Source organism: Falco rusticolus, chromosome 7, assembly GCF_015220075.1.
Source record: "Falco rusticolus isolate bFalRus1 chromosome 7, bFalRus1.pri, whole genome shotgun sequence".
In the NCBI taxonomy this organism is placed as follows: domain Eukaryota; kingdom Metazoa; phylum Chordata; class Aves; order Falconiformes; family Falconidae; genus Falco; species Falco rusticolus.
Genome location: NC_051193.1, coordinates 13664084 through 13680932, shown reverse-complemented (window position 1 = coordinate 13680932; position 16849 = coordinate 13664084). Strand labels below are relative to the sequence as shown.

The window sequence follows — 16849 nt, the reverse complement described above, 5'->3', positions numbered from 1 at the left end:
GATGTACTGAGATTGAGGAACAGGGAGAAGACTCTATAATTAGCAGTGAAAGGCATGGTAGTGCCCTGCAATATATGATAGAGTCACTGTTCAACCTTACCCACATTGCAGAAGTCTCTGCTTATAATTACAATTGTGAACATCTTTAATGTTAAGATCTTCAGTATTTAGCTCTGAAGTATACAGTGGTTTAGGATTCTTCGCCCCTCCACCCCCAGGTTCAGTGGTTTTAATATCATTCCATTGCCCCACACGTTTCCCTTCTTTGTGTTTTCATTATGCCACAGGAATTCTCTTAAAAATCTGGATCCGCCACTAGTTCTAGCAGGTGTTTGGCTTCTGAGTGCCAGTTTTTTTTCCTTACACAGCTTATGGATGAGAATTTCACTGCCCTTAGGCACAATTTCAACTGAAGTATATGAAAAGCATGTTACTATGTCAGTTCAAATTATATCACTATTAAAGAAAAAACTCAAAAGGAAATTAAATATAAATAATCACGCTAACATAACATAACATTCATAACATTAAGGTTATAATTTAAATTAAAAAGAATTGGGAAAATCTGAGTCAGGAGTCCCGATGTCATTCTTAGCCAGACTCTCCTGAGAGCAGCCATTGTAAAATGAGGATAATGACAACTTTGAGTCATGAGATCTCTTGATGAATAGTACTATAATACTATAGTATATAAGAGCTAAGTGTGTTTTCTAACTCTGTAATGTACTTTATAGGAACTAAGTATTGCGTAAAGTCTTGTCTCCTACATTCTCTCATTATTAGCCTATTTATCTGATGGTGGCTAATAAATTTTTTTTTGCAGTACCCAGCAATGTGCTAGATCCCATTTTGCTCACATATTTATATGCAGATTTCCAGCCACCTGTATCATCTTCCTCGGTGTGTTTAAACTTCTGTGTGGAAAGGTTGGTCATATCTATGCATAATCCTGCAGTCACATCAGTGTGGGCATGTCACTGTGTCCAAGTGAAAACAAAGGAGCATTTTGCAAGTGCTGTGCAGGATTACTTACAAAATGGTGCTGTGAAGTTTCACCTGCCCAAAATTCTTGCTTGATGTTAGCTTGTAGGAGGCTTCCTGTTTAGATGCAATTGCTGGTTATCTGTGATCATACATACCTTTCTTGTACAATTTCTTTAGCATTAGAGCAATTGTCCAGCCTGAATATTGGGGAAGAGGGTGAGAAGGAAGTGATTTATTAGAAAACGGTGATGTTGCCCTTGCAAGCCTATTGGGAGCTATTTATCTCATTAGTAAAGAATTAGGCATCTGCAGCCCATAGCCTGCTACAGCCTCTCTTTTGTATCGTGTGGCCCACAATTGTAATTTTTTTTTTTTGCTGTTATTGAATAATCCTGAGGTCTATGTTAATGTATGGCCTGCCAAAGGTACTAAAGTGTCTTGCCCCTCCATGATAAAGGCTCCTATTGATCAATGAAGGAATCACACTGTATGTTTGCTCATTTTATTTAGTTTGTTCTTCTACTCCTTCAGCAATGTGAATCTTCATTCAGTGCATGTGCTGATTTTTTTTTTTACTTTATAATTCCACTGCCTCTGACAGTGATCCTGTGTAGCCTTAAACTATGCTCCTTTTTTGCCTTTTGTAAATAAATCTGCTGCTCCTCAAAGATTATGCTTCCAGTCTCCTCTAGTGTGTTAACTGGAGCTGCAATCATGTCCATAGGTAGACAAGCAAGTTTGTTTCCTGCAAATGAGTCTATTTGTTAGAAGTTTGTCAGTTTAGCAAAATAATTCTTTCACCACATGGCGTTCATGGTAAAGGTCACTTTAACAAAATGGTCCTGGTTTTGTCTGGGACAGAGTTAATTTTCTTACTAATAGCTGGTACAGTGCTATGTTTTGAATTTAGGATGAGAATAATGTTAACACACTGATGTTTTCTTTGTTGCTGAGCAGTGCTTATATTCAGTCAAGGACTCTTCAGCTTCTCGCATGCCCTGCTAGTGAGGAGGCTGGGGTGCAAGAAACTGAGAGGCAACACAGCCGGGACAGCTGACCCCAGCTGACCAACGGGATATTCCAGACCATACGAGGTCATGCTGAACAATAAAACTGGGGGAAGCTGGCTGGGAGCTGCTGATTGCTGCTTGGGGACTGGCTGGACTCAGTCAGTAGGTGGTGAGCAATTATATTGGACATCACTTGTTTTATATATTCTTTTATAATTATTATTAATTTCCCTTCCTTTTCTATCCTATTAAACTGTCTTTATTTGAACCCACGAGTTTTACCTTTTTTTCTGATTCTCTCCACCATCTTGCAGAGAGGGGGGAGAGGGTGAATGGCTGTGTGGTGTTTAGCTACCTGCTGGGTTAAATCACAGCACAACTTAAAAACAACAACCCAAAAAACTACAGATTATCCTGGTTTCTTTACTAAGGATGCTGGAAGCACTTTTGTAGCATATTTTTTGCTATGGAGATCATAAGAACCCTTAGAAACCTTCAATGAATAAGAGATAAATAGAGTTCCATGAGAACATGCTCCAATAATGCTGAAAGGTCTTGATTTATGATAAGAATTTTACCACTTATTAGGTTACTAAATAAAGAACAAAAGGAGGGTTTTGTTTGGAAGAGTGGAACATATGCTGAAAGAAGGGATAAACCCCCCCAACTTTTTAAAGACTTCAGTCATCTACGTCTGTCTTGCTTGCAAGACTTTAGAAAGAGGTTTTAGTGAAATGGTATTTTGTCTCATTTTCAGTTGTGTGTGTTTTTTTTTTAACAAGGTATTCCTTCCCTTTCACTGTCTAGGCACAGAGGAGTGTTCATCTTAGTAAAACTTCCATCTTAAAAAAAAAAAAAAAAAAAAAAAAAGTGAAAACATCCCTCAACCAATCCCTCTGCCCCCAAAGCATCAAGCCTCTGAGAAGGTGCAGGTATAATCTTCCTTCATTATTCAGAGCAGTTAGAATTTCACATTATCGTAAGGCAGTGTTTTATATAAGAAATTGTTGAACAAGACCTTTATATAAAACACATAAACAAGAAGTAGAAAAATGCAAATAATCAAGCAGTGTATACAGGAGATATGAGTTCAAGAATGAATTTCTTTCCCTCCATACAGCAGGTACAGTCCCTTCTCACCATACTGCCAGCTCCTCTCAGCCTTTCAACACTGATGCCATTGGTATACTTAATGCAGCTTCTCAGCATCTGTAAGGAGACCAAGTAGACATCCCACTATGCTGGCAATATAAGTAGTATCACTGCTGTGAAACAAAATCAGAGGGCAGGGATTAAAATTACTGGGGTTTTTTGTTATCTAATTTCTTCTTTTCCTACTGGTAAATCCATATCTTTGCAACCCTTTTTTCTTGTTCTTGAGAAGGGGCTTGTACACTTTGTATGTGAAACTTTACTCTCCGTGGTAATAGTAATACCCAGATTTTATAGTATATGTTTTGTCTATATGCTATAAAATTGCTTTTAATATTGGCTTTAAATATTGTTGTGCCCATTCCCCCAAGGCTAGACTAAAGACTTAAAGAAATAATTGGGCATTGCATATTTTGACAACAGAATCTGAGCCACAGTCTCTAACGTTCTGATAATAATTGGAAATTAACTGCTCTAGGGTCATCTCTTCTGCGTGCTGTATTTTTCACCTTGGCTCTTATTTATGTAAAGCTAAAAATCATTGAATATATCTAGAGTAATTCACAGCCCTAATAGTAAGTGTTATACTGCAAGGGATGTTGTCTTGCTGCAGAGGTATTTGGGCCCTGACTCTGTAAGGATGGGGGTGGGAACTTTGCCACTGATATCACTGGGCGCAACCTCAGTCTGCTAGTGCAGCTCATTTAAAAGCAAGTATTAGGCACATCAAATCAATCCTTTGGAAAGAAGGCAGAGTCTGCCTAACACAGAGTTTAGAAGCAGCTTCATTGGAAGAAGGAAAACTCCAGGCTTCATATTTCTTTTGGAAATATGAAACATTTGATATTTACGCTGGGTTTTGAAACTAAATGAGATTTTGGCTAAATACTACTGTAGCCTTTCAGTGAAAAGTTTAAGCTTTTAGCCAGACCATAGCAAGAGAAAACATAAGTAGATGTTGATAAATATCCAAAAGCTTAATCACTAGTATAAATTTTAGAAGGTACAGAAAAAGATTTTCCAAATATGTTGATTGCGGGCTGCTGCCCAAGCTATGCCAAAGAAAATGTATTTACATTTAATCTAGAAAAAAATTAGTAGAAATATCCTTTTGAAAAGATGGAAAGATAGTATCTTAATTTAAAACCAAAATTATTTCCATTATCCTTGTCGTGTTCAGTGTTGGCTTTAAGTTGTACAAACCTACAGCATGAAAAAAGGTTTGGACTGAGCACTGTTGTTTTCATGATGTCATCTTAAGCACGTTCAACTCAGTGGAATAACTCCTCATACTTGAATAGGTGCAGAATGGGCTTGGTTTAAGCAGCTGAGATGATGCAGGCAGTGGCTTTCTTGGTTATGAATGTGACTGTAGTTATAGCTTAAGTTCAGTTTTCAATAGTAGATGCTATTCAAATAATAGCTGGATTTTCAGTTTCTAAGTTGCTTGCTGAAAGCATTTTACTATATCATAAATAGGTGGCTTATGCAAAATACTTATGAATTGCTTTTGCTTATCTTTGTATGTATCTCCAACTTACAGGCACATTTTCCCAAGCTTGCTTTATTTCTACAGGTTCTAAATAGGTCTAGAATGAGAGATGAGAGAATGAGAGATGAGAGGAAAAATCATTAGATTTGGGCTTAAATCAGGTCAGAACTTTGCCTTTAATACAGAGCACACACCACGGAAAAACAATCACGCACTTGAGGTCTGTCCCTGGAAGGACTTTTGCTTCAGTCTTTCAGGCTGTCTCATAATTTCACTTGTGACTTCCCTGATGAAATTTGACAGTCATGCTGAGTGTTTCAGGGTTCTTTTATGAAGAAGTGCTTGGCTTTCATCTGTTCAGCTGAGTCCTTTTTCTTTTTTTAGAAGAAATGATGTTTATAGTTTAATTATGGTTTAAAATGCTGGCCTCTTAGTTTAATAATTAAATAATTGACTTGGTCTCCAGAAATGCTGAGCTGCTGGCAGCTTCTCTGGAAACTCAGTTGAAGTGAACTGAGGGTCTTTAAATGTTTCAGAGTGTCTAGCATTAGGAAGTTGTTTTTGTGAATCTTTGCCATAACAAAAGCTAATCTGAGTCTTACTAGATATTTATTCATCAGGATTGCTTGCTCTGGAGATATCTGAAGTTTTGAACTGCTAATGTGGCTTTGTTTATCTACTAACACACTTCATGTTGTGGTGAAGCTGGAGTGCTATGCTCAATCTAACATTTTTGTACTGGAGTCCTTGAAAATCCATTAAAACGAACTGCTACTTAGCTGGTATATTACTTCCCTGGGGTGTAAATCATATGCTACAGCAGCTTCCTAGACAGGTATTTAACTTGAATTAAATCAAAAGGCACACATTTTGGTATATGATTGGACTTGCCATGCATATTAATCTGACAAACGTGTATTTACGAGTCATTAAGAATGGAGATAGTTTTCTCGCTTTATCTGCTTTTCCCATCTTTCCCCCTAAAACAGTGATTCTGGAAACTGACACTCTCAAGACCCTGTCCAATTCCCCCCTTCCAACAAGAACTAATAAAAGAGCCACAAAACTATGGGAAGCAAACTGCCTTCACTGTGCTGGTCTCTTTTTTTTAATTTATTTTATTTTATTTTATTTTAAATAGAATTTACTTTGGGCAAGATAGTGCAGTTGCGCATAACTATAAAGCTCTAAGTGACTGGACCTTTATCTTTTATCTGTTCCTCTTTTTAAAAACAAGTTGTTGAGGCAGTTTCAGGAAGAGTAGGGTATTTTGTCATCTTTGGCATTTAAAATAGATAATTTTGAAGTTTTAACCTTCTTTACACAAACCCGTTTGTTGTCATTATACTCCCAATTTCAGCAAGCATGCAGGGTTAGTTAGGGGATGATTGATTTAAACTGAGGTAATGCTGATTTGCATTAAGAAGTGTACATAAGAGCACAGTTTTTCCTTTTTTTTTTTTGAAATGTGCTTCTTGGTGCCAAGAAATGCTAAAATTTAAAATTCCTCTGTACCTGAAACAATAGTATTTTATTTCTAATTATGTTCAAGCGATTCCTTTGAGGCGTTCTGTCTCTGCTTTCTCATCTTTTGACCTTCACAACACAGACTTTGCAGAAAGCTCACTTCTGCTGTTTATATATAAATACGGAACATATTTATATATACTTTCTGATCTCCTTGTGGCTATGATTAAGTAGTATAGTGGCATATTATCATGACGTTCAGATGAACTTTGTCATAACTTTGTATGAAATGATCCCTGAGAACTGTAGACTAAAGTACATTTTTTTAATTTATCTGAAATTACAGTAACAGTTTAAATCCTTGGATGACATTAATCTGTACCTTGGAAGGGATGACCGATGATTAATATTTGTAATTCTTATTCATAGGAAACTCTACATTTCAGTGATTACTCTGATAATTACAAGTGAGTTGGATGGCAATAGTTAATATGAATCCTGGGTGTCAAGGAAAAAGACCAGTTAAAGTAGTTTGTGTTGTATAGTGGTTTCGGAGAGTGCTAATGGGATTCCTTTTGGGTCAAACTGAACTAGAAGATGTGTCCCAGCAGCCCACCTCCTGTGCTTCTGTCACTAAGAGATACTCAGTCCATTAGATTGACTACAGCTGCTTAAAAATAAGCCCCTCTCCTTCAAATACTGTTCATGTGGGCGTTCAGTAATGCACACTATTTATCAGCAGATTCAGTCCTTCTCAGCCATGCTGCTTGCTAATGTCAGCATTGGCTGGGAAGTACTCAATAATAATCCCTCTTACTTTCACTAATAACATAAAATATAAAATCCCTGAAATCGGCAACTTCAACTCAAGCAGATGCTTCCAGTCAGAGTAGTATACAAAGCAATGAAATTGGGCAGCAGTAAAAATGGTAACATGCAAATCTCTGTGGAGGGAGATATAAAAACTGCCAGCTTGGATATAAGCTGTTCATTTTTTCTTCTGCAATTGAAAGTGGAAGAGTAATTTAGTCTTTAAGCACTCAGGTGGGGGCTGATGAGTGAGGAAGCAATCACAGCCTGAGATCAAAGCTGTGCTCAGTGCATAAGACGTCGATTAAGAACAGTGCCATTTTATGCTTCTTAGAACTTACATACATCATCTATTTATCAGGATAGTTCTCCTTGATAACACAGATAGAATGACGTAGAATGGAAGACCTTATTTTTTTCAGTTTCTGACTAATAAGTTACATGTCCCGATTAACTGATACCCAGAAAGATTTTGAAATGCCGATCTGTTTCAGACTTTTAAATTTTCTTCTTCGTCATTAGAGTAGTACACGCTTCCTAGCTACCTGATATATTAAATTCAATGAATTTTATGTAGTGATTATTATTATATCTGGTTTGGCTACATTATCACCTTCTACTGTCTTCATGTGCTTAATAAAATCATAAAAGCTGCTTTAAAATGCCTGTTCTAAATCTTAAGTGTACTTGTAATTTGACACATTTAACTTAAAGCTAATAACATTAAACTGGCTGTCAAATAAGACTTAAAACGCTAGCGTGAAATGTAATTGTTTTCTGAAAATTGCACTTGCAGTCTTTAGTTTAAAACATGTACTTATACTGGATTAGCCAAGTCATTCAGAGATGATCCCAAATATACTATAAGCCCACAGACTCAAATTTTGTTTAAGCAGCAGTGCCCATAGAAATATAAAAGCTTCACAAGGAATATTGGTAGATTCCTTAGTGGGGAATAAAATGTACTAAGTGGAAACAGTATATTTTGTGCTCAGAACAATGTATGAATGAAAGTGTATTGAACACATGCAGATTATTTGAAGGTACCTATATCTAGAAGGGAAAAACTTTCTGCAACTTTGAGTTGATACAAGAGTTATTTGAGCATTTGAAGCTTTGATTTTTTTTTTTTTTTTAAATGAACTTCTTGATTTGTATTGTTTATCAGCTGTAATTACTTGGCTTCAACATTGGTTTGCATGACAACTCACAGTGTGTTCCTAGATTTTTATTTTCAATTAAATGCTTTGCTGCACTCCTCCTTTGGTTATAGTAGGTAGGTAGCAGATCAGTTTCCATTGTAACCTCCTGTGTAACCTAATAAAACATTCATCTTTTACACTGAATTTTTCCATGCTTGGAAGCCAGATTTTGCTTGCCTTATTAATCTATCAAGCATTCTTCTGCTTCTCTAGTGGCTAGCTGCTCATTTTTTAATACAAAAACTGAATGTGTTTGAGAAGCCCTTAGTTTCTCATGTCATATTTATTAAATTTTTATTTTAGCTTCAAATGTTGGCATCTTTTATATTCAAAGCATAATACTGATGAATGTTGAAAGACATTTCTATTTTAATTTTTAGCTTATAAAGATGAGAAACACAAGCAAGTTAATTGCTAAATATCCTACTGACAATTTTTTTTATAGGAAACTAGGGAAAAAGTGTGATACATACATTTATCGAAGAAGTGTGGTGGGGTAATTTGGATTATCTTCTGCCCGTAAATTAGGCAGATCTTTCAAAAATACTGTTATAAATTGCTAGTACTTAACACTATTCTTTTCCAAAGTATTTTACAAATATAAACTGAATTTTACAATATATCATTAATATAGGTCAGTTGGTGTTGTAATTGTATTTTACATCTGGGGAAACTGAGGTAGAAATGTTAAGTACTTTAAGCCAGGCCACTTGAGACTTAGAATGCATATCTCTTATCCATTAGTCCTGTGCTGAAATCATAGGATTACATCACTGCCATATTCCCTCACACAGGATCTATCGATAGCCCATTGAAACCAGTGGGGAAAAATGCCAGATTATGTCAGCCAGTTTCACGTCTGGGTTATACTCAACATGACAAGGTCTGTGTCAGCTACAGCCAGCTTGGATTCAGCATGGAGCATAACTGTGCACATCTCTTCGTTGCTTTATGGAGAAACTATTGTTATCAAATGTAGATTTATTCTCCGTATTTTACGATTGAATTCTGCATAAATAAAGTCAGATGGCTAAAGCGTACAAGGTAGACTACTGTTATAACAGGCTTTATAGAAATGGCATGATAACATGATGTGAACATGAATTACTCTTATGCAGGCCTGATGAAAAAATCCTCTTTAAAATCTTGTTCAGTCTTGCGTGCTAAAATATGACCTTTACCCTAGTCTAGACATGTCCTTTGCAAACTATTTCTAGTTTATATGACGATTGCTTGATTTAAAACAAGTATGTTAACCTAATGCTGTCATGAATGATGGGGTTTACAGTCTGAGAAGCTGACAGCTTCTTCTTTGCAGAAGAGTAAGCAAAAGCAATGTAAGCTTCTCCAGACCCATACTGCAAATGACATCTCATCTGCTTTTTATGATATGTCGTGAGCTTGGTGCAGGAGAGAAACTGCAGAAGGTCTTGCAAAGCCTGCCTTTTCCACCACAAACTGGTTAAATTACGTGGATTACTTTTGAAATCTCTAGTTATCTGGCACTGAAATTACACACCTATATTTGATACAGTTCTAGCCAACAGTCTGGAAACTGGTCAATGGCAAGTGCTAGCTTTCATGTAAAATTACTATGTATATGTCAAAATATAACAAACAGTTTAATTAAACCCCATTTATTAAGTTGACTCGTTGGGAAATGTCCAGCAGTAACTCGTACGTTTCAGGGCTTGTTTTCTTCCCTGAAAGGTTTCAACCTTTTGGAAGGTGATTTTCAACTCCTTGCCCCTTTCCACTCTCTCCCTACCACAGCTGGACTCAATATTCTGCATTCAAAAGATGATTGCTTATTTTCTCTAGTATGCAAGCCAATTAGCTTCTCAGGATAAAGTTACAATGTAGTAGGAATAAGGATTTAGAAGTCTGTGCAGTACATTTGCTACATATCTGGGAAGCTTTAGACCTACTATGTAACGACAGCGTATGTGCGTTCAGCATGTCTAGCACGTTTCAGGTGTGTTCCAATTACTGAACATGCACAGATCAGTTAAGCAAAAGCCATTTGTCTAATAGGGGCCCAGGTGGCAGACAGCCCAGCTGGAGGTACTGACTGATTCTGACAGAATTAGCTCCTCTGTAGCTTGAAACAGGCCTTTCTTCCTCTCCCAGTCTGTTCTTAAATGCTGTTCACAAATTGTGAATAGCGTACAGAACTAATATGTACCGCCTGGTGTTCACTCCAGTCATTCCCCGCTCCCTTCAGATTTCTTCTTTGCAGTAATAGCTTCCTGCAGGATGGGAAAGTAATTCACCACGTCATGGTTTCATAGGTTACCCTACTTTGAGAAGGCTGGACTAGATGAGCTCTCAAGATATTTTCCAAGCTGAGTTATTCTATGATTCTATGTATTTGTATCTTCCTGTAAGAATTGATATACTGCGTTTAACCAAAAGCCCATGACCTGCAGCAGCCAGTAACAGTCTAGTGAAGTGTATAAGGGAAAAGAATGTGTAGCCAAATGTTGCTTTTCTAGCGGGTTTTCACAGTGTCTTTCAGCAGTGATGGTTGATAAGCCAGAGATGGTATCTTTTTGTTTATTAGATGATCCTGCTATTTGAGGCATTGTGTTGGGTTTTGGACCTCTGTAAGCATTTGGCATATCCTTGTCACAGAGCTCTGTAGCAAAGTATCCACCCAGAAATCCTTGTCTGAAAACACATAACTTCTTTTTTTCCCCCAGAAGTTCATATCTAGTCTTTGTAATTATACACATAGAGTTTTTTAAAATTTGTGTTTTTAGTAGCTGTAATGTGACCTTTCTGAATCTCTTACAGACAAGAGCAGAGCAATCCCAAGGTGCATACTTCTTGCCTGAGTTTGCACTTTCTCCACAGGGGAGTTTTCTTGAGGATACCACGGGGGAACAATTCCTCACTTACCGTTATGATGACCAGGTCAGTATGCCACATGTGAAAATGACAGAGATTGTCACGTTCTTGTAACTCTGAGATACAAAGTGTGTGTTACCTTTTGAAGGCACATCAAATTTATAGCAAATTGAATGATAACACACTATATGAAATGAACATTAAGGCATTTAATTGTAGAAATAATGAACCAAAACCACGTAAGGGTTTAATAGAATGTAGTAGAGGCAAAAGCAACTGATTTAGATGTGTTAAAAGATGTTTATAGTTAGTTATGTAGTATGTGCAGAATTAGAGGTGGTTGTCCTTTCTGTGCATTGTTTAAGCTACCCTAAATTGTTTTATTTCATGGATAAATCAGTATAAGGCAGATCTTGCATTTCCAAGCTTGTGAAAAGTCAGCACATTTTATTGGTTCATGAAGTTTTCAGAAGGGAAGGTTGAGTGAATTATAAAGAAACAAATGCAAAGTGTAATAATGGATGAAGCAGAGTGTTTAGAAAGCAACAAATTATGAATTTTAAAGTTAAAGATCTTTAATGCTTTCTCCAGACCCACAGAAACATTATGTTAAACATGGAATATAGATATAAATGTAAAGAAAGCAACATGAAAGAAATGCTGTTAATCTTGGCAAAAGATCTAAAGTAAACCTAGGAAATGTGTGGCATGCTGTGGAAATTTACTCATAACACAATATGTTCCAGAAATCAGTCGAGCTTCACATCAAAACTGTCTGAATTACATTCATAGACACTTACAGTACATTTCTTAATGTAAGAGGAGGGAATTTGTTAGGAAACACTCCCTCTGAAAGTCAGAGAACAGCCAAACTTGCCTGGTAGTCACAAGGTATGGTTCTGTCAAGTGATTGGCAGCTCTATTTTGAAAAAATAGTCTCCTTGCAGGAGCTACTTTGAGAAAAATAGCTTGCTCATCACTACTCTAAACAGAACTGAGATGAGTCTGTTAAAGCTTTAGACTGAGTATCTTTTTAGGAAGACAAAAGGAAGCAGAAAAGATGGAATAGAAAGCATGCTGAGCTACTGTAAATATTTTGAATTTAGTTTAAATATGTTTACAATAATTCATACTTTTGCTGTACTAGAGGGTCTTGATTATCAACAGAAAAGGTGCTTAAATGAGATGTCCCCTGGACCAAACACCTGGGAAAGCAAAAACTTACAGGTTGGTAAAATGCAGCTGCAAATCAGGCTGCATTTAATGACAGTAGTTGAAAATCACTGTAAAGGTTATATGCTTTGATCAAAATAGCTTCTATTAAATGGAGGACATTTTAGAGAAGATGATAAATCAGATATAACTGAGAGATAGTCTGAGTCTTTGAACAGACTGTTTGGACTATGTGAATAACATAGCCAATTAAAAAAACAAGCAAAATGAATCCCCCCTGCAAAAAACCTCAGATACCAGCATAGCTCTATACAGGAGTGAGTTCCAAGCTCAGTTCCATCTGGTGATGGAAAGTTTTCCATTAATTCCATTGGGATCTGAATTGGACCTGGGATATGGTTAGCTTTTGTCCTTCCATGAATGTGATTGGGCTTTGAAGCCTGCTCTTCGTGGCCACTTAGTATGAAATTAAGTTTTAATTCTTGGAACTGAAAATGGTGCTAAAACATCAGAATGTTGAAAATAAAAGCAACTGTATTAGTTGTAATTTCTTCTGAAAGGGAATTCAGTCATAAAGAATTATTTATTAACAAAAATAAATATATTGAGTGCAGATGGGAACTGATCTATATCTCTAGTTTACCTTCCTGAATTACAAGAATTCTTCAATAAATAGAAAAATTATTCTCCTTAACTTTCTAGGATGTTAATAACAGGTTTGTCATAATGTAGAGTTATAACTTACTTATGCTTTTGCTGAAATGTTCATACAAAACTCAATTTTATCATGTGGTCAAACTGAGCCAGAAAACTTAATTTTTTTTCTTGTTTTCTGTGCTTCGTTCTACTCTTTCATATGACATTTAAACTACGAATGGAAGGAAGTCTTAAACCAGAGGGTGAAAATCATTCAGTCTTCATCAAGATAGTTGATTTTTTTGTAAGCTGTTAGGCATAGGCTTGGTATGTAGTAGTTGTGGTACAGATATGCAGGTGAATAGAGAGAGGAATGTATGTACATTGAAAGGCCATTTTTAGTTGCCTAATGTATCCAGCATGGAAGTGGAATTGGTACAGGAAGGTTGACATGTAATTTAAAAAAAATTCAGTAGCATCTTCTCCCATTCCTTAATTCAATTTTAGCAATTCACTTTGTATCTTGCCCCACTGTGAAGGCATGCTGGCCTGTGGGAAATACATTCCTTCTTTTTGCCTGAACACCAGAATTGTCCTATGGGCATCCCTACAGAGTCCTGGTGTTCTTGTACATACTAAGCTAACATCATTTTAGTTGAAAATTGGAAAAGTGCAAACCTTGTGCACTTGACCCTAGCAAAACAAGAGATCAATCTTATCCAATCTACTGTGAAGATCGTACCTCCATCTGTGTTCATGGAAGGGAGTAGAATAGATAAGAGGGATGAGAGGATCCTGAGACTGTGGCACGAGGATCGGAGAAGAAGGTGGGCCAAAACTGCTGTTCTTTGGCTAGCCAACGAGACCCTTGCAGGAAAAGTCATCCTTCCATATCTTCCCAAGTTGCCCTTCCCCCACCTTGCACTGCTCCTCATATCCAGGCCAATAAAATTTCCAGTTTGTTGGGATAGATGGATATTATTTTTATATAGCATCATCATCGTCATGATACAAGATTAGTTTCCTTACATCCTCCAAACACAGGAATGTTTCAAAGGGGTTTTCTTTGGCTGTTGTGTGTGATATTTTTCAAGCAGGGAGCCAGTTTAATCAGGATCATTCATTCCTTTGTTAGTAAGTAATCTTAGTAAAATAGAACTAGCTGTTACTTAAATATTCAAAAGTATTTGCTATCTGAGAGGACGAGCCTACAGTTTGAAATGGAAGATGAGTAAATATTAACAGGAACACACTGTACTCTGTTCTAGCCCAGCAAAATTACGCATGGATTCATGTTGTACATGCAAGACAGTACATTTTGTTCTGGTTTAATCTGGCAGGACTGTACTCTCATTTTTGTACAGGATTGCACTAACCCCTTTGCATATTCAGTTGCTATGTGTGTACTTAAGAATTACATGCAGATGAAATTCTTTGGCCACATATTTTCAAAATTCAGTTGTTATATCTTTTTTACCACCTATATGAATGTAGAAGAAAATATCTTATATGACCCGATGAGATACTGCCACCTTTATTCACTGAGGTGACATCTGGACAGAATGGTACATTATACTTTTGACACATTTACTGCTTTATCTTCAGGGAAAAAGGAGAAACAGTGATTCAAAGCAAATATTTTTGAGTGCTCCTGAAGAAGTGTAAAAATGTTTACATTGAGCATTTTCTTATAGCTCCTGCATTGTTCAGCAAGCTATGTCTTGCATCAGTGCATTGCGTACTACATTTCTAAAATTCTACTGAGTCAATGTAATTTAAGTCTAACTTAGTACCAAATAGATTGATGCATAGCCAAAGACTTCATTTGCCATTAGAAATCTGAGACAGAAAAAAATGTCCCCCCCATCATTCTTGAATGAGTTTTAAAATAAATATATAATAGCCCTTCCCCCAACGTTGAGATATAAGTTGAACTGTGCCATGAGGAATAGTTTCCTACTTTTCTTTGATTTCTTTTGGCTTTTCACCTTTTAATCTACTACAAGGAATTTTTTTCTTTTCCAGAATACTAGTAGTACTGGAAAGCTTTCTTGCAGAAATAAAATGTTCTTGTTTTCTGACACTTAAGGTATTGCTTCCAAGTATTAAAACCATTCCATATGACGGACCACCAACAAGGACAGCAGTGAAAACTTGGTTGGGCTGAATATGTTTGAAGTACCTTTCTACTTTGATAGGCTGGCTGAAAGAGACAGCTCTTGGGGGGGAAGGTGTGTGGGGAAAAGAAAAAGGCGTTATCTTTTTTTCAGTGAGAAAATGTTTGCTTGACCAGTTAGCTTTCTAGTTGACCTTGCTCCTTCTAAATTTTATGATGTTTACTGGTATAAACTCATAACAAGGACACCCTGAATCTGGAATTAGACATATGGTACTAAGTAGTTCAATCCTGGCAAAGGAATAGAGTGTTTCTAAACACATCTTTTTTAAAATAAATGCAGTCAAGAAGAGTGGTGAATATGGGCATCTTGAAACCACCCAGCAAGCAATTAAAATAATGAAAATCTTTAGACTTGTGAGTGTTTAGCTGTGAGAGGTAAGGTAGAAACCAGTGAATTTGTTTTCAACTAGGTGTGCAAGCTGTAATACACAGGGTGAGGCTGTTACAGTTCTTTTAATAACTACCCTTTCTTTGAATTTGCTAGAAAAGTCTGCTATAAATTGAATGCCAAAATTGGGAGGGTAAATATTCTGATATATGCCTTGTCCTCCAGAAAGAGAAATATCTGGCTTGGTTTCTGCTTTTTCAGGGATGAAAGAAGCATGGTATTTAAAGTGTTAATAAAAAAAAAGGCAGTGGAAACCAGGATCTCAAAGACTTGAAAAATTAATGTAGAAATAAACTGATGGAACCTATTATCCCACCCTTTTATAATAGCAATAAATGTTCATGTTTGTTGTGTGTTTCATATCATATAAAGTAAACTATTAAGTGGACAGAAGTTGTCTTATGGATCCAGCTGGGCTGACAGCCATTTTCCCCACATTTCTCTCACCTGCTTCCCCCGGTGATGATTGCCATCCTCCTTGGTCTGTCTCTGGAACTGTATGTGAGTCACAGCCTGGTTTTGAGTATCAGCTGCTTGCTCTCGGTTTGAGCCTTTTTATTCCATTGCCAGCTAGTTTGCATGTAAATCACCAGGGAAATGGAGCCAGAAATTTTTGGGCTTGGAGATGAGTCATGCAAGGGACAAACTTATTTCAAATTAACACATCAGTGAAGACAAGCTCTAATCCCGAGGAGTAAGTTTTGTAGTTAGTGACGCACTTTCTATCCAAGTGCATAAAGCCCCAGCACTGTCCGTTTGAGAAGGAGCCAGAAACTTGTGTTATACTGTGACATGACATTTTTGTTGATGCTGAAGAAGCATTCAGAACTATTAAAAAGACTTAACATCGTGAAGTTCAACGTCTAGCTCTTCATCTAAAGATTCTTCACCAGCAAACACTCCTGATGGTTTAATTTGTGTTTTCTGAGAGTGAGCTGACAAATTTAATTTTATCTAAGCATCAGAGGTGCAACTGCTAATACTTGGCTACCTGAATTTCAGCATTATGTTAGAAATATTCCTGTTCAGTTGGGTAAAGGAACGGTCGTGCAGTCCTTACTCAGCCAGTGTACCGATACTAGAATAAGGCAAATTCCACTGACTTGAGTACTGCAAGCAGTTCCATTCTCTTAGCTGGGACATCTTGTGTAAGTAACAAATTACGAGGTCAGGTTTGTCTTACTCCATACTAATCCTACAGATGTTAATAAGGGTTTTTAAGTCATGTTCAAGGAGTTTAGAGCAGTGTGTTTGTAAGGCTGTGTGAAGATAAAATGCATCATTTGGTGTTTTTGTGGAAATTTGACTGAAGGTGATGTTAGGTGCTCTCTAATATTTTCAATTCTTTTGGTTGTTTTTTTTAGTACCTTTCTTTTTTGTTTGCAGGTTTAATTTGGACCTCTGTTTTTAAGTGGATTTGTGTGTGTGTGGTTTTTTGTTTTGGGTTGGTGTGGTTTTTTTTTTTTTTTTTTTCTCTTTTTTAATATTACTTGGATAAGGAAATTA

At 36.7% G+C, this 16849-nt stretch overlaps 1 protein-coding gene across 2 annotated transcripts in view; it reads left to right on the top strand.

Moving 5' to 3' along the window:
• The window catches only part of ADAMTSL3 (ADAMTS like 3), a 187628-nt gene that overhangs the window by 21129 nt on the left and 149650 nt on the right, over positions 1-16849 (top strand). For both annotated transcript variants that reach the window (XM_037394433.1, XM_037394432.1), the window contains exon 3: positions 10914-11033. In XM_037394433.1, the coding sequence (XP_037250330.1) occupies positions 10914-11033 (120 nt within the window). The remainder of the gene's footprint in view (positions 1-10913; positions 11034-16849) is intronic.